The sequence below is a fragment of the Bubalus bubalis genome, chromosome 17 (assembly GCF_019923935.1).
Source record: "Bubalus bubalis isolate 160015118507 breed Murrah chromosome 17, NDDB_SH_1, whole genome shotgun sequence".
Classification (NCBI taxonomy): domain Eukaryota; kingdom Metazoa; phylum Chordata; class Mammalia; order Artiodactyla; family Bovidae; genus Bubalus; species Bubalus bubalis.
The window spans coordinates 42,766,304-42,791,882 of record NC_059173.1 but is presented as its reverse complement, the minus strand read 5'-3'; the positions used below and the strand labels follow the sequence as shown (position 1 = coordinate 42,791,882).

At 37.7% G+C, this 25,579-nt stretch overlaps 2 protein-coding genes across 4 annotated transcripts in view; one reads left to right on the top strand and one right to left on the bottom strand.

Moving 5' to 3' along the window:
- The window catches only part of ABHD18 (abhydrolase domain containing 18), a gene marked incomplete in the record, with an annotated part of 37,266 nt that extends 19,591 nt beyond the window's left edge, over nt 1-17,675 (bottom strand). Inside the window, 4 exon segments of the mRNA XM_045163165.1 lie at nt 629-729; nt 5,244-5,328; nt 5,965-6,073; nt 17,423-17,675. Of these exon segments, the coding sequence (XP_045019100.1) occupies nt 629-729; nt 5,244-5,328; nt 5,965-6,056 (278 nt within the window).
- Nucleotides 17,676-17,803: 128 nt separating this feature from the next.
- Nucleotides 17,804-25,579, top strand: part of MFSD8 (major facilitator superfamily domain containing 8) — a 37,483-nt gene continuing 29,707 nt past the window's right edge. The window contains exons 1-2 of one of the 3 annotated variants that reach the window (XM_025268042.2): nt 17,804-18,018; nt 24,440-24,531. In XM_025268042.2, the coding sequence (XP_025123827.1) occupies nt 17,954-18,018; nt 24,440-24,531 (157 nt within the window). In that variant the 5' untranslated portion in view covers nt 17,804-17,953. Of the gene's footprint in view, nt 18,019-18,056; nt 18,338-23,791; nt 23,981-24,439; nt 24,532-25,579 lie in introns of those variants that run through there. The other 2 variants (XM_025268043.2, XM_044930415.1) reach the window with 2 other exon arrangements.

The following is a 25,579-nucleotide window of genomic DNA, read 5'->3' as shown; positions in this document are numbered from 1 at the left end:
TAGGGATCAAACCCGAGCCTCTTGTGTCTCTTGTACTGCAGGCAGATTCTTTAACTGCTGAGTCATCAGGGAAGTCCCACCTACTGTAAATAAATTGTTAAATAGAATATAGACAAGTAAATTTAGGATGGTTTAATGATTATTTCTATTCTATGCCCATGCAAACTAACTCTTAATTTTCTATCTCATGGTCAAAACTACCAATGTTAACAGTTCTGCTTCATTTTGGGCTTCCCTGGTGGCTCAGTTGGTAGAGTCTGCCTTCAATGTGGGAGATCTGGGTTTGATCCCTGGGTTGGGAAGATCCCCTGGAGGAGGACATCCCCTGGCGGGCTCCTCTATGGATTTGAAAAGAATTGGACACGACTAAGCGACTAAGCACAATGACTGCTCCTTTCAGTATTCCCAGCATTGTACTGCTTCTTGATATTTTGAAGATTATGCTGGTAACAGTTTAAGTTCAAATGTATACTAAACTTTAAACTTTTACTCTCCCTCCATATTTTAATGGAAAAATACTGAATAATTATTGTAATTAAAAAGTAATTTGAAATAATGACATTGATATTAATTGCATACATCAACATAAACAACCTACTACCGTAACTTTCTAAATAAAAATTCTTACCTAGCAATAACAGATTCAATTGGCATGATATCAGGCACATAATGGGCCATGGGGGAAACAAAGTGTCCATCTAGGATCTTACAATCTGATTGCTCTTCAATCTAAAAACAAGCAAAACCAAGTTGTATACACAAGGATGAAGATATCTCAGTCTATCATAGATGTTTTTCTATTTAAAAGTTTTATTTAATTAAAATATTTTTTTCTTCCTGACTATGTATCATTTTGGAGAAGGAAATGGCAACCCACTCCAGTGTTCTTGCCTGGAGATTTCCATGGACAGGGGATCCTGGTGGGCTTCAGTCCATGGAGTCACAAAGAGTCAGACACGACTGAACACACACTCCTACTCCTAGGTATCCTTTTGCACCATTCTGCTTTCTAGAGACATGGCTCCTTCATTTCCTTTACTTTAGTCTATTTGGGAAAATAATCTATAAGTAAAGCTCATTGTACAAGGACAATTTGTACAATAACAAAATAAATACTGGTTACAAAAATTCAACAATATAAAGGTTAAGTATAAAAACAACATACAAACAAATTATAATTTACCACTGTCAAATAAGGGTTGACATTATATATATCAGAATGGCTTATTTTCAGGCAAGCTATTGATGTAAGATTCATGTAAGGAAAAATGTCATACTCGCATATATAGCAAAGGCATTTGCTAATATTCAACACCTAACTTTTTTCACCTTGAATAGTTATTTTTTAAAATTAACAAAATCTTTATCAGGATAATAGTCAAAATTAAATCAGCAGTATAGCATCACATACTGTTCATGGGGTTCTCACAGGCTAGTAAAGTAATCATCTCACATCCTAGCAAAGTAATACTCAAAATTCTCCAAGCCGTGAACTTCCAGATGTTCAAGCTGGATTCAGAAAAGGCAGAGGAACCAGAGATCAAATTGCCAACATCCGTTGGATCATCGAAAAAGCAAGAGAGTTCCAGAAAAACATCTACTTCTGCTTTATCGACTACGCCAAAGCCTTTGACTGTGTGAATCACAACAAACTGTAAAACATTTTTAAAGAGATGGGAATACCAGACCACCTGACCCGCCTCCTGAGAAATCTGTATGCAGGTCAGGAAGCAACAGTTAGAACTGGACATGGAACAACAGACTGGTTCCAAATAGGAAAAGGAGTACGTCAAGGCTGTATATTGTCACCCTGCTTATTTAACTTCTATGCAGAGTACATCATGAGAAATACTGGGCAGGATGAAGCACAAGCTGGAATCAAGATTGCTGGGAGAAATATCAATAGCCTCAGATATGCAGATGACACCACCCTTATGGCAGAAAGTGAAGAAGAACTAAAGAGCCTCTTGATAAAGTGAAAAAGGAGAGTGAAAGAACTGGCTTAAAACTCAATATTCAGAAAATGAAGATCATGGCATCCGGTCCCTTCACTTCATGGCAAATAGATGGGGAAACAATGGAAGCAGTGAGAGACTTTATTTTTCTGGGCTCCAAAATCACTGCAGATAGTGACTGCAGCCATGAAATTAAAAGATGCTTATTACTTGGAAGGAAAGTTATGACCAACCTAGACAGCATATTAAAAAGCAGAGACATTACTTTGCCAACAAAGGTCCGTCTAGTGAAAGCTATGGTTTTCCCAGCTGTCATGTATGGAAGTGAGAGTTGGCCTATAAAGAAAGCTGAGCACCAAAGAACTGATGCTTTTGAACTGTGGTGTTGGAGAAGACTCTTGAGAGTCCCTTGGACAGCAAGGAGATCCAACCAGTCTATCCTAAAGGAAATCAGTTCTGAATATTCATTGGAAAGACTGATGCCGAAGCTGAAACTCCAATACTTTGGGCACCTGATATGAAGGACTGACTTATTGGAAAAGACCCTGAAGCCGGGAAAGATTGAATGCAGGAGGAGAAGGGGACGACAGAGGATGAGATGGGCATTAAGTAAGCTTCCATAAGTTTTGACAAATTATTTACAATCATATATTGGGCCTTATTAGCATATATTTTATTTCTAAACCAGTATTAGGCTGTGTTGAGTATGCTGTGCCTCACAATACCCATTGATATATGACTGAACTAGTTTTTACTTACCACTCTTCCTTTTCAGGTATTCTTGATCTGACTATACTTCCCAAATATATATTTGAATCCCTCTCAAAATAATTAAAGGATCATTTTATGGACTTTAGTGCTAAACTGAATACTTTAATTGGGATTACACTGCATTTTCTCTAAAAAAAAAAAAAAAAAAAATGGTAAGGAGACCTAATATATATAATATGAAATTTTAATCCAAGAAATCTTTACATTTAGTCATCTTTGTGCCTCTTACAGTTTTAAACTTTTATCTATTTTAGAAGAATTAATTATTTGAAAAAGGAGGAGGCACAACCTAATGTGAAAGGGAATAATAATTCAACAAATAGTGTTGGGAGAAATGGCAATTTGATAAGAAAAAAAAACACTCTCAGAATCATACAGAATATAGATTTAAAAATTGAGCAAGCTACAACTCAACACTAAAAAGATGAATAACCCAATTAAAAATGGGCAAGGGTTTCATAGACATTTCTCAAATGAATGACCAATAAGAATATGAAAAGATGCTCAACATCACAGTCATTAGGGAAAGGCATATCAAAATCACAATAAAGTATACTTCACACCCATTAGGAAGGCTAGGGCAAGTAGAAATATTAGTAAGGATGTGGAGAAACTGAAAGCATTATACACTGCTTGTGGGAAAGTTTTAAAGTGCCCTTTGGAAAACAGTTGACAATTTGTTAAAAATTGAAGCACAGAATTACCATGTGACTGAGCAATTTCATTCCTAGGTGTATACCCAAGAGAACTGAAAACGTATATCCACAAAACACTGCTTCTGCTGCTGCTGCTAAGTCGCTTCAGTTGTGTCCGACTCTGTGTGACCCCAGAGACGGCAGCCCACCAGGCTCCCCCTCCCTGGGATTCTCCAGGCAAGAACACTGGAGTGGGTTGCCATTTCCTTCTCCAATGCATGAAACTAAAAAGTGAAAGTGAAGTTGCTCAGTCGTGTCCGACTCTTCCCGACCCCATGGACTGCAGCCCACCAGGCTTCTCCATCCATGGGATTTTCCAGGCAAGAGTACTGGAGTGGGGTGCCATTGCCTTCTCCTCCACAAAACACTAGTACATGAATATTCATGGAATTATTACTCATAATAGTTAAAAAACAGAAACAACTCAAATGCTCATCAATAAATGAATAAACAAAATGTACATATTTATACTGGAATATTTAGCCATAAAAAAGAATGAAGCACTGGTACATGGTACAACATGGGTGAACCTTAAAAATCTGCTAAGTGAAATAAGCCAGAAACAAAATGCCACATGTTGGATGATTCCATTTATAAGAAATACCCAGAACAGGTGAATCCACAGAGACAACAAATGAGTGATTACCAGCAGGTGAGAGGCTAGGGAAGTGGCAGGTGACAACTAACGGGTATAGGGTTTCTTCTGGGGGCAATAAACAGTTCTGGAATTAGACAGGGATAGCTGCACATCTTGGAATATAGTAAAAAACTACACTGAATTGTACATTTTAAAAGGGTGATTTTTCTGTATTTGAATTATTTCTCAATGTTTGAAAACTGAGAGTGAGAGTGAGATAAGGTTGGGGGAGAGGAAGGATATCTGCAAGAAAGCATTCTAAAATCCTAACAGTAATTCCTCCCAGAAGGAAAATGGAAATAGGGGATAAAAAGTGGCCCGAGTTAGAGTTCTGATCTTTACGTGGTATGTTTTAAATTTGTTTAAGCCTATGAGTCTTTAGTAGAAGAAAATAGAGAAAATGGAAATATTTAGCCAAGTTTGAGGGAGAAATGTTCTAAATCCAGAAGATATAAGGAACTGCTATATGGTATAGAGGAGGGATTTCCAATTTACAAGATCCTGTGTTTAGCAGTGGAAGTCTTTTATCCAATATATAAAAGAGATGAAAGTGGAGTTATTTTGGTTGATGGCAGTGAGGGATGTGAAGTTTAACCATTTGCAGCTCCTCCCCAACAACACTAAATATCCAGTTACATAAATCTAGAAATATTTTACAAAAAAACATGGTTGCTTAAAAACAAAACTATTTCAAAAACATTTTCTCATATTCTCTAATTTTATAGCATTTTCTTTCTATCCTTCTCTCAGTAATTAACTGTATCCCATGAGAATTCTCTGATGTTATACAACAATTGTTTTGCTAACAACTTTTCATGTGCTGATTCTCTAACTAGAGTACTTCCCTGTATTATTTGCAATTCTTCTGAAATGTTGAATAATTTACTTTAACTTTCTTGAGCCTAAAGATAAAAGATGAGGCTCAAAAAGACCCAGCCCTAAATATTTTCTTGTATTTATCTAAGTGTTAAAAATATGCTCCTATATATAAACATGCAAGTTACTGTAAGCATTCAGTTAGAATATATACAATAATAACATTTAAAAAAATATAAAATGAAAAAAATGTATACTGTACTCATGTTTTAGAATTCACTGTTATTATACTCCAACATTCAGCCCACTCTTGCCACACAGTTATATAAAACCTGAATTTCTATAATTGCATTTCTTTCATTTTAATACCTTATCAATGTACACTGGATAATCACTTGAAACCAGATTCTGACATCTTTCTCGATTTCCAATAATCTTTCTGAATTCAAAGAGTCTATTATGGGAAGGGAAGAAAAGGAAAAAAATTCATTATTCCCATTATATTGAGACTGATGAAAAGTAACTAAAAATTAGCAAGTCCAGTTTACAAACTGTATTAAAATTTAATTTTAATAATTAAACAAAAAATTAGGCTTTGGTTTTTTTCAAGACTGAAATTTTGTTTCAGAAAAAACATGAGAAATATCATTGTTCTGAAAATAATTAACATATGCAAGTCTCAAAATTAAAGGTGCAAATCCTGAATTAATTTTCAGATATCCAAATATTTCCATGAGCTATATAGTATATCACAGTTTTATAGTTATCACAAATTCAAGTTATTCAAGAAGGTTCAGTCCTTGAAAACTCTAAGCAATAATTACTAAAGTTAAAAATCTATGTCTGAAAGTTCTTTATTTTTAAGTCTGAATTACTTTTAAAAATAGTTCAATTTATGATTATGTGAGTTAAAACTTAACAGCAATAATTAGATAAAAGAAAATAATTTCTTTTTTTATTTAATAGTTAATGCTTAACTTACAAATCACTTTATATTTATAGAAAAAGGCTTTTTTAAAAACTGAAATGAAATTTTAAATGTTTACTAAAACAACAAACTTGGAGCAAGCCATGCAGAGAAACTGCTTACCTTTTGAGATCCTCTGGCCTTCCCCATCCTCTGATAAAAAGTTTTGTAAGGAGTAGTCTCCGGTATAGAATATCTAACTTGCTCACACCCATCAGTAGCAAACAAACATCTACAAAACAAACATTTAAATGACCTTGAAATATTTTATTTTACTCAGCAGGTCAATTTTCTAACTCTCTCTTTACATATTAGGTACAAAGTAAAGATTGATCTACTCTTAGCAACTTTCCAATATACAACACAGTATTGTTAACAATAGTTACTATGCTGTACATTACATCCCCATGACTTACTTATCTTATAGGAAAAAAAAATTGTAACTCTGGTTACAGACTGATGGATGTTATCTAAACTTGTGGTAAATGCATCACAATATATACATATATCAACTCATTGTGTTGTATACTTAATATGACATTATATACCAATAAGATTGGGGGACAATGAAATAATGAGATTAATCTAGAACCTTGAATTTATTCTCTTGCGAATAAGATAAAAGATACAGGAAAAAAGAACTAGGACGAAAGTAGAGAAGATGAAGTAGAGCTCTAAGCATCAGTAAACTGAATTCTCTAAGGCAGCACCTTCCCATTCTCAGCACAGTGACTGACAGCAAATACTCAATATCTGTTGATAACAATAGGAGTGGCTAATATGTAATACTGTTTTATCTGCCAGTCACCATTTAAAAACTACACACACACACACACACACACACACACATACAAGTTCTTGTTTAAACCTTCCAACATTTTTATGAAGAAAGATATAGTACCCCAAGACAAGTGGAGGATAGGTGATTAAGGTCACGCAACAAGCGGGAGACAGACCTAACTCATGACTGAAGATCTAGCTACTCTTCTGTACTACAGTGCATGAAAAGCAGTAATTAATTAATGCGACCTCTTCTGTACCACTTATCTGTCTTTCCCAAATAGTTCTGAAGCTTTTAAAAAAATATCTGCCTCAGTCTTTTCAAATCGAATGGTGCAGTTTTGATTTGCAGGCAAAACCTGATTCAGGTTCAGGGTTTATTCTACTTAGAAAAATGGATAATGGAAACTAAAAGTTCCATCAGTGAGGTTTCATAAGTACTTACCTATTATTACTCTGAATGTTGGGGGAACCACCATTTACGTCTTATATTTTTACTCTTTGATTTGTAACAAACAAGTTCATTTTAGTGCTCTTCTTTGCATTAAGTGTACAATCTAATCCACCATCAACTGCACTAGCCCTTTATTATTTTTATGACTGGACCAGCAAAAATGTTTATTATTGTGAAGAAATTTCACTAGAATTCCATACAAAACTTCTATCACCATTATTGTATTAAGATATTATCATATTATTGTGGCCATGTTAGTATATCAATGTATTGAAGGAGCAAATCTATCAAATACTAATCATATAGGACTTCTATAATTTATCATAGTTTATAGGAGGAAAATCAATTCCATTTAAAGAAGAGGATGAAAGCAAAAATCAATTTGAAGAATCCTTATGTACTCATTTATTTGCCATTTCCTCTGAAAAAGATTTTTTTAAGCATTTCCTAAAACATTCTAATAATTTTCAATAGTCACTTTAAAAGTTAATCCAGAACTGAATGACATAAGCTTCCTAGAATACCTACAGATGATAATAAAATACATTTTTGGCTTTCTTTTACCACTATACAAAAGTATAGTCAATATTTTAAATACAGTCAGTTTAATGTTAACAAGGGAGAAATGTCAATAATGTTGACATTATCTGTTAATAATTTTTCTACTCAACTGATTTGCATTGTTAATCAGAGAGGGGAACTCCTGTTACTAGTTTTTGTGGCAGTGGCTAAAGCCTTTGTGTGTTATTACTTAAACTTAACAACTTTAGTTACAGCTGAATCTTGTGGGACAAAAAAACCTAAGAATTTCCTTACCTTAATGCACCAACCTCTTAAATAACATTTTCTCTTTTGTTTTTTTAAATAACATTTTCTGACTGAAAGATTTTTAGAACTGGACATGGAACAACAGACTGGTTCCAAGTAGGAAAAGGAGTCTGTCAAGGCTGTGTACTGTTACCCTGCTTATTTAACTTATATGCAGAGTACATCATGAGAAACGCTGGGCTGGAAGAAACACAAGCTGGAATCAAGATTGCCGGGAGAAATATCAATAACCTCAGATATGCAGATGACACCACCCTTATGGCAGAAAGTGAAGAGGAACTCAAAAGCCTCTTGATGAAAGTGAAAGAGGAGAGTGAAAAAGCTGGCTTAAAGCTCAACATTCAGAAAACGAAGATCATGGTATCTGGCCCCATCACTTCATGGGAAATAGATGGGGAAACAGTGGAAACAGTGTCAGACTTTATTTTTTGGGGCTCCAAAATCACTACACTGTAGCCATGAAATTAAAAGATGCTTACTCCTTGGAAGGAAAGTTATGACCAACCTAGATAGCATATTAAAAAGCAGAGACATTACTTTGCTAACAAAGGTCTGTCTAGTGGTCATGGATGGATGTGAGAGTTGGACTGTGAAGAAAGCTGAGCACCGAAGAATTGATGCTTTTAAACTGTGGTGTTGGAGAAGACTCTTGAGAGTCCCTTGGACTGCAAGGAGATCCAACCAGTCCATCCTAAAGAGATCAGTCCTGGGTGTTGATTGGAAGGACTGATGCTGAAGCTGAAACTCCAATACTTTGGCCACCTCATGCAAAGAGTTGACTCATTGGAAAAGACCCTGATGCTGGGAGGGATTGGGGGCACGAGGAGAAGGGGACGACAGAGGATGAGATGGCTTGATGGCATCACTGACTCGATGGACATGAGTTTGGGTGGATCTGGGAGTTGGTGATGGACAGGGAGGCCTGGGCGTGCTGCGATTCATTGGGTGGCAAAGAGTCGGACATGACTGAGTGACTGAACTGAACGAAATTATATACTATTTTCAAGCTTTCCTCAATTACCCATTTCTACATGTTTTACATGTTTTACAACTACGTGGTATTCTGACATTAATACATAGTTTGCTGAAAAATCTTTTGCTGTCACCTAGTGAAGTCAAAGTCTGCATATGGTAAGAATCGTCCTATGAAGTATGAATAACCAGATGTGATGTACTAGCAAAGGCAACGTCATTTGAACATTCGCAGAGGCTGCAGAGATGGTGTAGAAAGGCAAAGCTTGGAGACTTTCCCAAGTAGTTAGGAGTTCACTGCAATTTGTTGTTGCTGTTTCTGTAACTTTTTAAATAAACTGAAGTATAAAAGTAGAAATCATAAGTATATTGATTTATTTTCATAAAATGAACAACCTGTATTTTATATAGATGCTTATAGTTAAAAGCAGTTACAAAAAAGAAGGAAAGGTTATAAAGAAAAATCAACGTTTTAACTGAGTCTTCAGGGAGATTAGTCAGGCAGATAGAAGATATGCAAACACAAAAGGGAAGATGTGAAAAAAGTGTGACTTGCTGAAATAACACTGAGGGTCCAAAGAATAGGATCTCAAATGAGCAGGAAATACGTTATGCTATTATTAACATTTATCTAGTGGAGACTGATTGTTGACTTTAAAGATTCATAATAATTTTTATAGAGTTTGGATTTGAAGTCTTTACCTATCAGATTCATAGCAAAAAGCTTTCACCATTCCACCAATTTTAAAAATTAGTTTTTTATGCATTCCACATGTTTTCTTAAATGTTTATATAATCAAACCAACCCATTGCACCATATCCAAAAGAACTCCCTAAAACACTGCAGTAAATATAAAATTCAATTTTTTAAATGTTAAATTCCTTTTTCTTATCAGAGGTCACTTGGGATTTTGCTTAATGGGGGTTCATAGTTGGTACCCCTATCATCAAACTGAGTACTCACACATCTGCAAAAATTATTCTTAGCTTGTAGACCATACAAAAACTGGCAGGTTGGCCCATAGGCCATAATTTGCTTACCCTTGAGCTAGAAAATCAAATAAATCATAGGTATGTCACGAATATCACAACACTGTCAAAAATGCAAAGATAAACTAAAATGGCATAAATAAAATACAGATATTGATTTTAAGAGAATTCATTATGTCAGAAAATTGAAAGTGTTAGTTGCTCAGTTGTATGGACTGTAGCAACCCCATGGACTGTAGCCTGTCAGGCTCCTCTGTCCATGGAATTCTCCAGGCAAGTATACTGGAGTGGGTAGCTATTCCCTACTCCAAGGGATATTCCCAACTCTGGGATCAAACCCAGGTCTCCCACATTGCAGGCAGATTCTTTACTGAGCTTCCAGGCATTATGTCAGAGGGTAGACCTAAAATTTGTATTCTATCTAAAATAATTTCAATTAGCCATATTCTCTCTGTCTTAAAATTTAGAATTTGGTAGCTGTAAAAAGTGGAAGCAAGGCAAAATGTCGTGTATACATTGTATGTATATATACATGTGCTGTGCTTAGTTGCTTAGTTGTGTCCAACTCTTTGTGACCCCATGGACTGTAGCTCGCCAGGCTCCTCTCTCCACGGGGATTCTCTAGTCAAGAATACTGGAGGGGAGGGAGGAGGGAGGAGGGTTCAGGATGGGGAACACATATATACCTGTGGCGGATTCATTTTGATATTTGGCAAAACTAATACAATTATGTAAAGTTTAAAAATAAAAAAAATAAAAGGGTTGCCATGCCCTCCTCCAGGGGATCTTCCCAACCCAGGAATTGAACTCAGGTCTCCCACATTGCAGGCAGATTCTTTATCGTGGAGCCAGCAGGGAAGCCCAAAAATATTGGAGTGGGTAGCCTATTCCTTCTCTAGGGGATCTTCCTGACCCAGGAATTGAATGCGGGTGTCCTGCATTGCAGGCAAATTCTTTGTCGGCTGAGCTACCAGGGAAGCCGGAAATATACACACAATGATGCATTGCGTTATTCAGCCTTAAAAAAGGAGTAAAATTCTAACAAATGTTACACTATACGATGCTACATTTATGAGATACCTCGAGCAGCCAGATTCACACATGGAAAGCAGAGTGGTGGTTATCAAGGGCTGAGGGGAAGGGGAAATGGAGGAGGGTGATGGGTGTACAGTTTCAGTTTTGCACACTGAGAATTCTACAGGTGGATGGTGGTGACAGGTGCACCCAATACCACCAAACCATACAATTAAAAATGGCTAAGTTGGTGAATTTTATGCGATGTGTATTTTACCATAAAAATATGAAACCATTTTAGAGGTTGGAGTTGATTTGATTTGATAGTTTCTCTTCAAAATTTTTCAGAGGAAGTAAACTTGACAATTTCCTCTTAACAACTTTCTCAGTAAGCAGAAATAATTCATTTGACCCTAGTAAGTAATTCTATTGACCCTAGAACAGAACTCAAGGCTCTTACTATTCTCTTCAAAAAACACTACTGTGTAATTTAAATATTTGAAGACTTCACTAAGACCTTTAAATAAAAGAATCTGAGAAACAAATCTTCTGAATCAAGTTGGTCCCTCCCCTCCCTCTGCCCCCACCCTCTGTCTTCTCACTTCCCCTGTCTTGAGGATTAGTTCCAAGAACACAGGCTACTTGGGTTTCTGCTTCAGGGTATCATGTAACTCTTATCAAGGTTGTTTTCTGGGCTGCATTCTCATTTGGAAGCTTGAATGGAGAAGAACCGCTTTTAAGTTCACTCAGGTTGTTAACAAAATTCATTTCAGCTTCATTATTTTGCTCAGTTAGAGGCCAGCCTCAGCTGCTAGGGACTACTCACAGCTCCCTACCACATGGCTCTCTTCATAGCAAGTTCACAAAAGTCTACTTCTTTAAGGCCAACAGGACAGTGAGAGTGAGTGTGCTGACAAGATAAAGTCTTATACAGTCCCGCCCACTCAAAGGGAGGGGACTACCCAAAGAAGTAAACAGGAGGGCTACCTTAGAGACTGTCACAAGGGGAGAAACCAATTGTACATCTCAGGCTTTGAGTAAAATGACTGGGCTGACACCCTCATGGCTCTCAATGCCAGAGGTGACAATCACCATCTTCTCACTGTACCACCAACAGGAAAACACACAAATTGCATAGATCTGAATAAACGTCTGTCTATAAGCAAGTGAGCTCTTGAAAGTTTGTCTAAATCACATTTATATATTTCCATTCACTCAAGAACACCTGCCCAGAGAAACAAACAAAATCCCTCAAAGCAAAATAAAGACCATTGCATCTTAGTATTTTTTTTTTTTATAACATTTTGTTTTTTACTCACTAAACAAATTATAAAAGGTAAACTGGCTTCTAAAATGCTGTCATCATATATATTTTCTAATTTAGTGCAATTATTAAAATCATGTAAGTATATAAAGTTTATGTTTAAATTGCTTGATCAGCTTTTTTTTTTTCTTTACAGGGTAAATGTCAATATGTGTAGCCTTTGATCGCAGTTCCTGGGGTGGAGCTCCTAAAACTCTTGGAATTCGCTGAATGATAGGAGTGTCTTTATGCTAATAAGGTGACTTGAGGTGGGGCCCTAGATAGAGTCAGGATAATTTCTGCCTGGACACCAGAAAGACCAACTATTTGATTAGAGGGCTGACTTCGGGCCAGCCTGACCTCCAAGAGAGGTAAGGAGCCGGAGATGCACTGAATCACATTGCTAAGGATCCAATCAATCATGAAGACCCCGATGATAACTCTACAGACACTGAGGCATGGCAGAGCTTCTTGGTTAATGAACCTGTGTTGGAGAATGATGCACACTGACTCTGGAATAAAAGAAAATGGAAACTTCACACTCCCTCTTATGACTTGCCTCAATTGTCTCTTCATGGGGCTGTTGCCAAGTTGTATCCCTTATTAAGAAGCTAGAAGAAGAATAATATAGTGGTTTAAGTAGTTCTTTTGAGTTGTTCCAGCAAATTATTAACCCAAGTGGTCACAGGAACTCCCTATAGCCAAGTCAGTTAAAAGTGTGGTTGGCATTGGAAGCAATGGCATCTGGAGGACTGAACCTTTAACTGGTGGGAACTGCACTAACTCCTGTGGTGTTAATCTGTGGGTGATTAACATTAGAGTTGAGCTGAGTATACCCAGCTGCGGTAGACCAAATAGTTGGTCTTTCTGGTGTCCAGGCAGAAACTGTCCTGAATCTATCTAGGGCCCCACCTTGAGTCACCTCATTAGCATAAAGACACTCCTATCATTCAGCGAATTTCAAGAGTTTTAGGAGCTCCACCCCAGGAACTGCGATCAAAGGCTACACATATTGACATTTACCCTGTAAAGAAAAAAAAAAAAAAAAAAAAGCTGGTCAAGCAAATGGAACAGTTTATTCTTTAACCAAATAGCAAAATTCTGAGTTAGTGTTCCATATTTCAAATAAGGGCTTCCCTTGTAGCTAAGCTGGCAAAGAATTCGCCTGAAATGCAAAGAACTGGGTTCGATCCCTGGGTTGGGAAGATCCCTTGGGGAAGGGAAAGGCTACCCACTCCAGTATTCTGGCCTGGAGAGTTCCATGGATTGTATAGTCCATGGGGTTGCTTAAGAGACCAACTCTATATATTAAGATATGCAACTCTAGCATATAGAAAAGACAATACTGAGTGATAAATGATAATTTTAATTATTTTATTCTTTGGATCTTTCTGGAATTGTTCAAAAAATAGTATTGATACATTTTTGTGTACATTTATCACACTGTAGGAGAACAATGGCATGTCATTACAACACAGGACTTCACAATTTTTTGCAAGTATTTTAGACTACTTACTTTCTTTACAGTGGCAGGAAAAGAATGGGGGAGGATGGTCCATATCTTCCTGTTACATCCATACCATCAACAGCAATATGCATATTCCAAGTTAGTGTAAAAAAGAACAAAATCCCAACACTCATGTTTTACAGTAACAAAAGTATGTGAGACAACCCATTTTTCTACATCATATTCTTCTGAGTTGGTAACAGATAAACAAGCTAAAACAAACACACAAAAGTAGAAAGTTGCAGGGACTTCCCTGATGGTCCAGTGGTTAAGATTCTGTGATTCCAATGCAGGGGACATGGGTTCCACCCCTGGTCAGGGAATTAGGATAATGCATGCCACACAGCATGGCCAAAAAAAAAAAGAAAAGGTAGAAAGTTGCCAAAGAACAGGAAAAAGTGAAAGTGAAAGTGTTAGTCACTCAGTGGTGTCCAACTCTTTGCGACCCCATGGACTATAGGCTGCCAGATTCCTTTATCCACTTCAGGTAAGAACACTGGAGTGGGTAGACACTCACTTCTCCAGGGGATCTTCCCTACCCAGAGATTTTAACTCGGGTCTCTGTCATTGCAGGCAGATTCTTTACCATCTGAGCCACCAGGGAGACCCCCAAAGAATGGAAATGAACCTGAGAAAAGGGAACTCTTCAAATATTTTGTAAAGTACTATATTTATTGTTGTTGCCGTTTAGTAGCCAAGTCCAAAGTGTCCAACTCTTTTGCAATCCCATGGACTGTAGCCTGCCAGATTCCTCTGTCCATGGAATTCTCCAGGCAAGAATATTGGAGTGGGTTGCCATTTCCTCCTCCAGAGGATCTTCTTGACCCAGGGATCAAACCCTCGTCTCTTATATCGCCTGCATTAGGCAGGCGGGTTCTTCCTAGAAGCCCTCTGGGACTCTGGGGTTACACTAAAAGCTCAGTTGTTAAGTGGTGTCGGACTCTTTGCCACCCTGCGGGCTGTAGCCTGCCAGCAAGGTTCTCCGGCAAAAATAGAGTGATTTGCCATTTCCTTCTTCAAGATCTTAAACCCCATTTCATCCCTAAGAACGATATAAAAAAACCAAGTTTTCTGGGATGCTCTAAACTTGTAGGTTTTTCCAAGCAGGGCTAACTGCTATCCAGTGCCACCATAAACAGATTTTAATCCAAACCCAGGGTAAAGATAACTCCCATTTACCATGAGAAGGTACCATCTGGAGCCACATCAGATACTTTTTAAAGCCCTCGACTGACATTAGTGAGCTTCTGCAGAAACCGGACCCACTTTCCAAGTGTGTATCAAGCCAGACTGACACAACTGTCATCTATACTTTTATATAGCCAACGCAAAAAAGAAAAACAAAGTGAAACAAAAATAGAAGTTCTAGCACAGTGCCAAGGAATGAAAAGTCTTTCCTAGAAATGTGCTCCATTGCTAAATCACACTCAACATCTATTATGCCATCTAGTACTTTCATCTGTTATCACTCTGTACATAAGCATTTAAATGCAACCCTAATTGTTTCTGGACATTTATCTTCAAATGGTTGATATACACATATCTCAAAGGCATACATGAAATTATAACACCATGTATAAGAACTTTAATCCACAAAAATCTAGACTTAATTTTTACATTTTTAAATAACTTATTTTCAACACAAATTGAAGTAGCAGTTTATACTGGAGTTAAGATACACCTGATATCCTCTATTAAAATTTACTACCCTACCTTGACAAATTTAATTCCTTTTAACCTTACACTGCTGCTGCTGGTGCTGCAGCTAAGTCACGTCAGTCGTGTCCGACTCTGTGCGACCCTACAGACGGCAGCCCAACAGGCTCCTCCGACTGGAGAAGAGTAAAAAAACAACTTTATTTATTTGTTTGGAGGGGTATCTAGTCTAGCTGTCTATCTGCTATGTATTCTATTCTAAGCAGTCACCTAGGGAAATCCAACAGGCAGACTGTCTCATAGGCTTATGTGAAACATTCAGCAAATAATCAAATTTCAAATTTAGTTCTACTTTTCCACGGGCTTTAAAAGAAATAATTAGGTTTTTAAACATTTTTAAAAAATGTTTACTTTGAGTGTTGTATGTTTCCTAAGAAATGATTTGTTCTTTTTTTTTAATTGGTACAATACACAGAGCTTATTTACATTTCATCAGTTGTTTCATTCCATGTACTTCTGCCATCTAAAGTCATCACTTGGAGGCAACAATGGAAAACAGCCGTGTCAGAAGACCTGGGTTCCTCCACTAGCAGTGTGACCTTGAGTAAGCCACCTTAAACTATAAAAAGGGAATAACAGCTGGCCTAATACATAATAGATAATTATTTCATTTATATAAAAATTGATAATCTATTTTGAAATATTTTGAGAGATATGGGAAAAGATTCTTCTTTACATTTTTTTCATAGGAAGACTGGTGCTGAAAAGCACGGGCTTTATAGTCAAGAGTCCTGTGTTTCTGAGATTCTAGTTCTATTGCTAATTACTTAAGCATATTACTTAAGTATATTACTTAATCTCCATACTTTCAATTTCCTTATATGCTCGAGACAATTCCACTTTCGAGGATTGTTGAAGGGATGAAATGAAGCAATTCAGTAAGTATTCATTCAACATATATTATTTAGTAACCATTCTGCTAGGTGCAATATTGGCTAAAAATTCCTTTGTCAAATATATATATGTATGTATATATGCCATACACTGTGCTAGACTCCAGAGATTAAAAAAGAAGTCAAAGATATATTAAAGCAACATCATGACAAAAAATACTAATTTCACCCATGTACTTTTTTGGAACCAGTCATAGAAATCTGATATGTTTTTGTAAATTGTTACAAACAAATCTGCAAGACTGAATCCAGTACACAGTGTCAGGTCTGGATTCAGAAGATAATCCTGAACTAATAAACACATTTCAAGTTTAGTTGTTTACCAGTGGAATGTGTCTAACAGGATACACACAAGGTCACAAACAAGACAAAGATCAGAAGTGATGGTATATTACCATACAACACATTAACTAGTACAGGGCCTGGCACAGGATAAGTGCTCATAAATATTGATCAAAAGAATTGAATCTGGGTCCAACTCTGCCACTTTCAGTGAGTGATTCTGGGTAAGTTATTAACTTCTCTAGGCCTTAGTTCTCTGTAAAGTAGAAATGTGTCTGCTTTACCTATCTCATAGGACTGTTGTGATCAGATGAAATCACATAAGAATGTATCTAGTGCTAATAACAAGGTAATTGTGACACACATGACTGCTGCTACCAATTAGCTTACTAGACTGCTTGTAGGGGTAAGATGTTAACATGTAAGCGCCAGGAAAGAAACAGCACCATGATCTACTGAAACAAAAACAACCCATAACATACTTCTTAAAATTGTCATATTCCTTGTGATGAAAAGAGCTGGTCATTGTCAAACTGGTGCTGTGTCTTTTCTAACCCCCAGGTTACAGCAGCAGACTCTGCTGAGTGACCTCTTGCAAGGCTGAAGCCCCCAGTCCACGCAGGCTGCAAAGGGTTCGAATCTGAGGAGCAGTTGGACCTCATCTCCATTCCAGGTCCTAATAAGGCAGTACGGATAAGGTGCCTTTGAAGTTAGCCGAGCAAAGAAAACCACGGCGCGTAGACACTTCCACCTTCCACAGGCGGAGGGACAGCCCGCCAGCCCACCTCACTCCGGCCGGGACCCCCGAGTCTCCCGCCAAGCCTTGCGCTCTCGGTACTTGCCTCCTGGCACGTAGGCAAGCGCTGCAAGAGGCTTGGAGAGCGCGGCCTGGAACAGCTACTCACTCAGTGGCCGCTTGGCGGACGCCTGCTGTCCAGCTGGCCGAGACTCCCAGCGCCACGGTTCCCTAGGCTCCTGGGACTCGCCGTCCTTCTGAGCCCCAAACGCAGTGACAACAGTCTCCCCAGAAACTGAGAAGCGAGAGGTAGACGACAGAGCCGTGTAGGGAGGAGGATGAACGCTGGGCAGAGTGGCTGTTCGGACACGCCCCCAACCCTCCCTGGAGGCGGAGAGGCTCGGACTCGAGAGGAGGATGAGGACTTAAAGCTCCGCCCTTAACCCCCATCATCAGCTCGGCACCGCCCCGCCGCCTGCGTGACCCCGCCTCTGACCCGGGGGCGCTCCGCCCTCTCTGGTCGTCTGGCGTGCCCGCGCACTTGCCGGCCTGTTTTGACAGCTTCAGGACGTCCTGAAAGGGAGGGAGCAGGAGTTGTCGCGAGAGTTGGCCCCAAGCCTTGTGGGAGCTGTTAACTATGGCGAGTTTAGCGGTTGATTCTGAGCAGGAGCCGCTCTTAGGGGACAGGACACCCGGAAGCAGGTGAGCGGATGTTGGGGGAAGGCTCCCCTCACTCTCCTGCGCAGTTGGAACTGGCGCCTTTCCCTGCATCAGGCTTAGTGGGCAAAATAAGGGGTGCCAGAGCGGCTGCAGCCGGCGGCAAGTCGCGCGAGATTGCAAGATGCGCTGCCACTTTCTAGAAAGGGCATCGAGTTGCGGAGCACCTTTGAGCCGGCGGGTTCTGGTGAAGGTGTTAGAGAAATGCAAACTGCTTCTTGTACTTTCGCTCCGTTGGTGATGCAGCAACCAATTGGCCCATTACAGAACCGACCACTGTATACGTTTCACGCTGTTTTAATCGGTACTTGGCCTTAATAGTCACTTGACTGATTGCCTGATAATGATACTTTTTTGCAAGTAAACCTAAGATGAACTCATCTTTGTCCTATGCCAAATGTATAAGTAATAACTAATTTTTAAGCATTTAGGTGATGAGGTGTATTTTGACCCTTGTTTATGGACTGTGGTTCAGAATTGTTTGTTTCTTACTACGCAATCAAGTATGTATTTTCACATTTAGGAATACGAAGTTAAGTATCATTTTATGTTATACATACATCATTATCACAGTAAGTTAACCAATAAGTTCACAGGTAAGCTTCAGCTGTCTACAAACGTGTTAATTTTAGCTCTTTTGTCCCTCTTAAGTACCAAACCTTTTTTAAAAATCACTTCGTTTGAAAGCCTGTGGAAAATGTTTGTCGAATCCCCGATCCACTAAACAGAATATATGAAATGTAATTTTATTTAGCTTTTTTTTGAGATTATTAAAATGAATATTACTTCGGAAGTATAGTGTAATAGAGTGACGTCCTCTGGGCTTAATGAAGCATTTGTGACTATGCGCTTCTATACTGATTTGTTCTACAGTGCCATACTTTACACATCTGTTTTTTTTTTTTCCCCCTGCCTATTCTGTTTCTAGCAAACTGTTTCTCCTCATATTTTTGTTACCTGTTGGCAACCTCTGCTTTTGTTGGTGTCAGCAAACCTCTCTTCCCCCAGCTTTACTTTGGGATTTCTAATTTGCTGTGGCTTTGAAAATCATATATGTAAGTTTAATAGAATTGTGGGTAGTTGTCTATGGGGTCGCACAGAGTCGGACACGACTGAAGTGACTTAGCAGCAGAACACAGAAGCTCTGAATGAAAGCTAAAGATCTCTCCTACTAATCAAGTGTATGAACTTGAGTGCATGGACTATGTGACTTTTAAATTTCTTAGCATTATTTTTGCTTCTTCCTAGTCCTTGGGAGTTTTCCACGTAGATTCAAGGATCCTTGAATTATGGTTAGATGTAGTCTTAGGGTACATTCTGTCACTTTGTCCAAATAAGGGTTAGTTACTCAGTCGTGTCTGACTCTTTGTGACTCCATGGACTGTAGCCAGTCAGACTCCTCTGTCCATGGAATTCTCCAGGAAAGAATACTGGATTGGGTAGCCATTCCCTTCTCCAGGGGAATCTTCCTGACCCACGGATCAAACCTGGGTCTCCTGCCTTGCAGGCAGATTCCTTACCGTCTGAGCCACCAAATAAATCTACTTTAGGAAGGGAATTTTTTTTCCACTTAATTCTTAGCTTCAATTTTGTCCAAGTAAACGATAATGTTGTTATGGTTGTTGCATCGCTCAGTCATGTCTGTCTCTTTGCGACACAGTGGACTGCAGCATTCCAGGCTTTCCTGTCCTTCACCATCTCCCGACGCTTATTCAAACTCATGTCTATTAAGTCAGTGATGCCATCCAACCATCTCATCCTCTGTTGTCCCTTTCTCCCCCTGCCTTCAGTCTTTCCTAGCATCAATGTCTTTTCCAATGAGTTGGCTCTTCGCTTCACGTGGCCAAAGTATTGGAGTTTCAGCTTCAGCATCAGTCCTTTCAATGAATGTTCAGGATTGGTTTTCTTTAGGATTGATTGGTTTGATCTCCTTGCAGTCCAAGGGATTCTGAAGAGTCTTCTCCAGCACCACAGTTTGAAAGCATCAATTCTTTGGTGCTCAGCTTTTATGGTACAATTCTCACATCTGTACATGACTACTGGTAAGACGTTAGCTTTGACTAGATGGACCTTTGTTGCCAAAGTAATGTCTCTGTTTTTTAAATGAACTGTCTAGGTTGGTCATAGCTTTTCTTCCAAGAAGCAAGTGTCTTTTAATTTCATGGCTGCAGTCACCATCTGCAGTGATTTGGGAGCCCAAGAAAATAAAAGTCTCTGTCATTGTTTCCATTGTTACCCCATCTGTTTGCCATGAAGTGGTGGGACTGTATGATCTTCGTTTTTTGAATGTTGAATTGTAAGCCAGCTTTTTCACTCTCCTCTTTAACCTTCATCAAGAGACTCTTTAGTTCCTCTTCACTTTCTGCCATAAGGGTGGGGTCATCCTCGTATCTGAGGTTATTGATATTTCTCCTGGCAATCTTGATTCCAGCTTGTGCTTCATCCAGCCCGGCATTTCACAAGATGTATTCTGCATAATAAGCAGGGTGACAATATACAGCCTTGATGTACTCTTTTCCCTATTTTCAACTAGTCTGATGCTCATTAGGTTCCATTTAAACTCAGATGTTCTATCCATCTGAATTTAGATTTAGCATTTTTATGAATAAAAAGGGAGTATTTTGAAAATAATTCAGTAAGTTTACTGTCTTTAAAAACAGTTTCCCTAGTAAAAGGAACAGATGTAACACTAATTAGTAAGCCCTGTTCTCTTTGAATAAATTGCAAAAACATGAATCTATTTCACCACCAACTGTTCATCACTAAGAAGGCTGATTCTGATTTACTGATGTGGTGAGTCCTTAGTGATCCCCACTGACCCTATCCATAGAGTTTAAGAGCACAGGGGTTGGTAAACTTTTCTTGTAAAGGCCTGTATGGTAAATATTTTAGGCTTTGCAGGCCAGGAGGCAAAATCAAAGTTATTATATACATACTTAGATAACAAGAAAGTAAGCTTCCATAAAATTTTTGCAGTAATGAAATTTAAAATTTAACAGTAAAAGAGTACAATTTTTTATAATACAGGTCTAATAGTGAGATAAATAGAATTCTTGTGAGGTTGGCATTTTGTTTAATCGGAGTTCAAAGTTAATGTTTTCTGTCATGGAATTAATCACAAGTATTCATCTGTAAAAACTATTCTTAGGTCACAGACCACACAGAAACAAGTGGTAGGACAGATTGGCCTATATAGACAGTAGTTGAATATCCTAAAGTCTTACAGGTGCTTAAAATTTTTCTTTGCAACTTCAGCCTAATCTCTGTAAAACAGATATTACTAGCACTCATGGTTGTATAGAAGATCCTTTATGAAACACTCTCAGTTTATTTCTTTCTTTTAATTTCTCTAACTTTACATCATTACACTATTCTACCAGTGACCACAGACTCCTTTCTCTTATCCTCTTTGAGTATGGGTTCTTTTTTGCTCTTCAGGAGTTCACAGATGCTCTCTGGTAAAGGTACGATTTTATTTTTTCCCTCAGGAAATCCAGTCTTTTTTTGGCAAGTAAAGTATGGCTGCTTACCCAAGAATCCTTCTGTTAGATCTTGATCTATTGAACCTAAATATGGTACCTTTTACTTATTCCTGTTGAATTTTATCTAGCTAAGTTTGGTTATCCATTTACTCCAATATGTTGTATATTCCTCATTGTTTAAGTCACAACTTTGATAAGCATGCTGCCGTTTGAGGTATAGTTTGAAATGAAAATATTGGACAGGATAAAACACTTAGCACTGCAATTTTACTTGAAGTAGAGTCTCAAGTGGAGAACTAATACCAGAATACAGCAATGATAATAGAAAGGAACCAAAATGTTAAGTCACCTTGGAAGTGCAGAATATTTTCTTTTGCATTAATGATACAAGAATGAAGCCTTTGGGAAGTTACTCTCAGTCATGTGACAGGGTTGGTTGAATCATTAAGGTTAAGAAAATGTAGTAAAAATGATAACTTGATTGAAGGACAGTTATATTCTCCTATATTCCTACTATTTTCAACAAGGAAAAAAGATCCATTTCTTCACCAAAGTTTTATTTTTTGAATTGAAAAGAAGGAAAAGTAAAATATTTGTTTTGAAACATTTTAAATTCAGAAAAACGGACAATACAGTGTAATAAACATCAAATTACCCTGTCAGTGTTAGCCTTTTCCACACTGTTCAAATCTTTCTTTCTACACACTCAAAGTAGGTTGCAAACATTACGTCACTTTATCCTAAATATTGTAGTCTTCAGCCTACATCTCCCCAAAACATATTCATTCTTTTACATGGCAGTTTATCACTGTTACCACAGCTAAAATACACTATTAATTCAAAATATATACACTGTACTTATATTTTTCCACATTTTCCCAAAAATATACTTTATAGCTATTATTTTTTAAATCATACCTAAGTAATGTTCAGACTTTGATCCTTTAGGTCTTTGACGCTACCATCCTAAAACTGTCCCCTGACCTTCTGTTTCTGTTCTTCCCAACGTTGAGTCCTCTGGCAAGTCTAGGTTAGTTTTCTGTTTTCTTTGGAACATCTCACATTCTGGATTTGTGGACTGTTTCTGAGTAGATCCTGGTCAAACATTTCTGGCACGAACATCCCATGGCTTATGTTGAGAACATCCCAGTATGTCTGGGGCAGTGGATGCCAGGCTATCCCACTGTTGGGAATGCCAAGCTTGACTACTTGGTTAAGAGGGTTACTGGTATATCTCTCAATTAAAAAGGCTCATTTTCCATTTTCTGACTAGTAAGTTGCCAGACAAGTGATACTTGGAGGCCATGTAACCTTCCAACCAGTTATTTTTGGATTCGTTGATGCTCTTTGCTTTTATCCATTGTTACATGGAGAGTAATAGTGATTTTCTGTCTTCCCTTTAATATTTGATAGCTGTCATTGAAAGAAGAAAGACTTTTGACTGACTTTCAAGTCAAAGTTACTCAAAAAATTTTATTACATTTTTTTCAGAATCAAATAGTTTTCTTCTCTTGGTTCTTTCTATGACTTAGATAGGATCTGAGAAAATTGATTATTTGAAAATGTTTAGGCTTATTTTAGTGATACTTTTCTTTATGGTTATCAATTAGATTTCTGTTCTTCAGAAAATAAAAATGAGTTCATTAAAATTATGGTAGTAACCCAGTATTTTAAAGATAAGCCAGAATTCCGTGTGAGGATTGAATGGTGTATATTTTGCTGATATATGGAATGTAAAAAGTCATTTTCTGTTATGTTTGTCTTAATTCTTTGAAAATATAATGCTCATATTAAGGTAAATTTGCTAACTCTTTTTGTATGCATATGTGAAAATGTAAGGAGTACACACACTAATGTATCACCTGACAAAAGTAGTCTATATGATTAATATACTTACCCTTAATCCAGGTCACAGGCTTATATGAAAACTTGGCCCAGCCTGGAGGGGCCTTGGTCTCTTTTTGGTCCACTAACAGAACTTGTCTGGTAACTCATGTTGGAGCAAAGGCAAGTGTTTCAGGAGGTCTCAGGGCTAGGAGTGTCTTAAGTCACATCAAACCTTCTTGGTGTCACTTACATTAATTTTGCTACAAGTATCCAGCCAAAATAGTTTCCTACAGCAAAGTTAATTTGATGTCATCAAGTAGAGCATGTCATCATGGTGACAGTTATTATCTTTTTTTTTTAATTGAAAATTTATTTTTGGCTGTACTAGGTCATTGTTGCAGCTTGAGCTTTTCTCTAGTTGCAGCGAGTGAGGTCTACTCTCTAATTGCCCTGCACCGGCTTCTCATTTTAGTGACTTATCTTCTACCGGCTGTAGGGTGTGCAGGCTTCAGTAGTCAGGGCACCTGGGCTCAAGAGTTGTCGCTCCCGAGCTCTGGAGGGAGCATGGGCTTAGTTGCTCCACAGAATGTGGGATCTTCTGGAACCAGGGATTGAAACCATGTCTCCTGCATTGGCAGGTAAATTCTTTACCACTGAGCCACCAGGAAACCCCTGTTATTATCTTTTAATAGTTACTAGTTATTTGTCCCACCTGTAGGAGATTGAAGTAACGAGTTTATTTATTTTTATATACTTTATTCATTTTGTCAGTTTAGCAAATTTCAAGACTTTTGTTCCTAAGTTTTGTAGCATGCCAACAATAACAAAATAATTGGTTCACAAAATATTTTGCCTGTTTCAGCTACCTCATGTCTCCCTAGTTTCTATGCACAATGATGCATAAATACAATCCATGGAAATTAAAAGATGTAATACTTATTTATAGATGAATTAATACAGTAAAAACCATTATTGGTAAATTAGACCTCTGTCATATAATTTTCATGACTTTAGGAGAGAGAAAATAAAATTAGGCCACAGAAAGATTTGCATATAATGAACTAACTTGATACTACCTTTTTCTTCTTTACACTTAGAGAATGGGATATTATAGAAACTGAGGAGCATTATAAGAGCCGATGGAGATCTATTAGGATTCTGTATCTTACTATGTTTCTTAGCAGTGTAGGTAAGTATTAAATTATAAGTAATTTAAAAAATTTAGATAAAACACCATATTTGAATGTCATTTGATTAAATTTTTTTTTATTGTGGTAAAACTTATATAACATCAAATGTATCATCTTAACCATTTCTAAGGTCAGAATGTTAAATGTATCTAGATGGTAGTAACCAGTCTCCAGAACTTTTGTGTCTTGTAAAAACTGAAACTCTATACCAGTTAAACAATGACTCATTTCCCCTTCCTCATCAACCCCTGTTAATCATCATTTTGCTTTCTGTTTCTATGAATTTGACTACTCTAGATATTCACATAAATGGAATCATACAGTATTTTTTATTTTGTGACTTGGTTTATTTCATTTAGTATTACGTCCTTAAGTTTCATTCGTGTTGTAGCATGTGTCAGTATTTCCTTCTTTTTTAAGGCTAATAGTCTGTTGGATAAATTGTAGAGAAGGATAATTTTTCCTTTATTTTCTTGGTATTTACAGCTGGGGCCTGCGAATTAAACTGACAAAAGGCAGGTCAGCAGGAGAAGATCATAAAAATTTAGTTGATGTTAATATTTTTTATGTTTCGCACGGGGCTTCATAGAAAAGAAGTGAAAACCCCAAAGAAACGTTCAGGACGTTATATACTATTTTAATAAAGGGTTGTAACTGTGGAGAACTGACTAGACAAAGGAAAGGGGTTGGGCTTCTGGGGATGGTAACTGTGGGAAAGTGACTTGGAAGTACATGGGGGACGCTAATGGAGGATGCAGGTGGTTTTGTAAGGTTTGCTTGTAACAGGCTTATCTCAGCACCTATGCTTCATCTCCAGTGGTAAGAATGTTTTCTTCTTCCTGGTACTGGAAGAGTACATTTCTTAGGGGAAATTTATGCCATATTTTTAGGCAGAAATGGGGAGGGCAGAGAGCCCTACTGTGTCTCCTGTTAGTTACCTTCAGCTCAAAATAATCAATATGCTAAAGCAGCATATTTTGAAATAACATGTTTTGATCCCCTTCAGTATGCACCACATCTTGTTTATCCATTTATTTGTTGATGAAC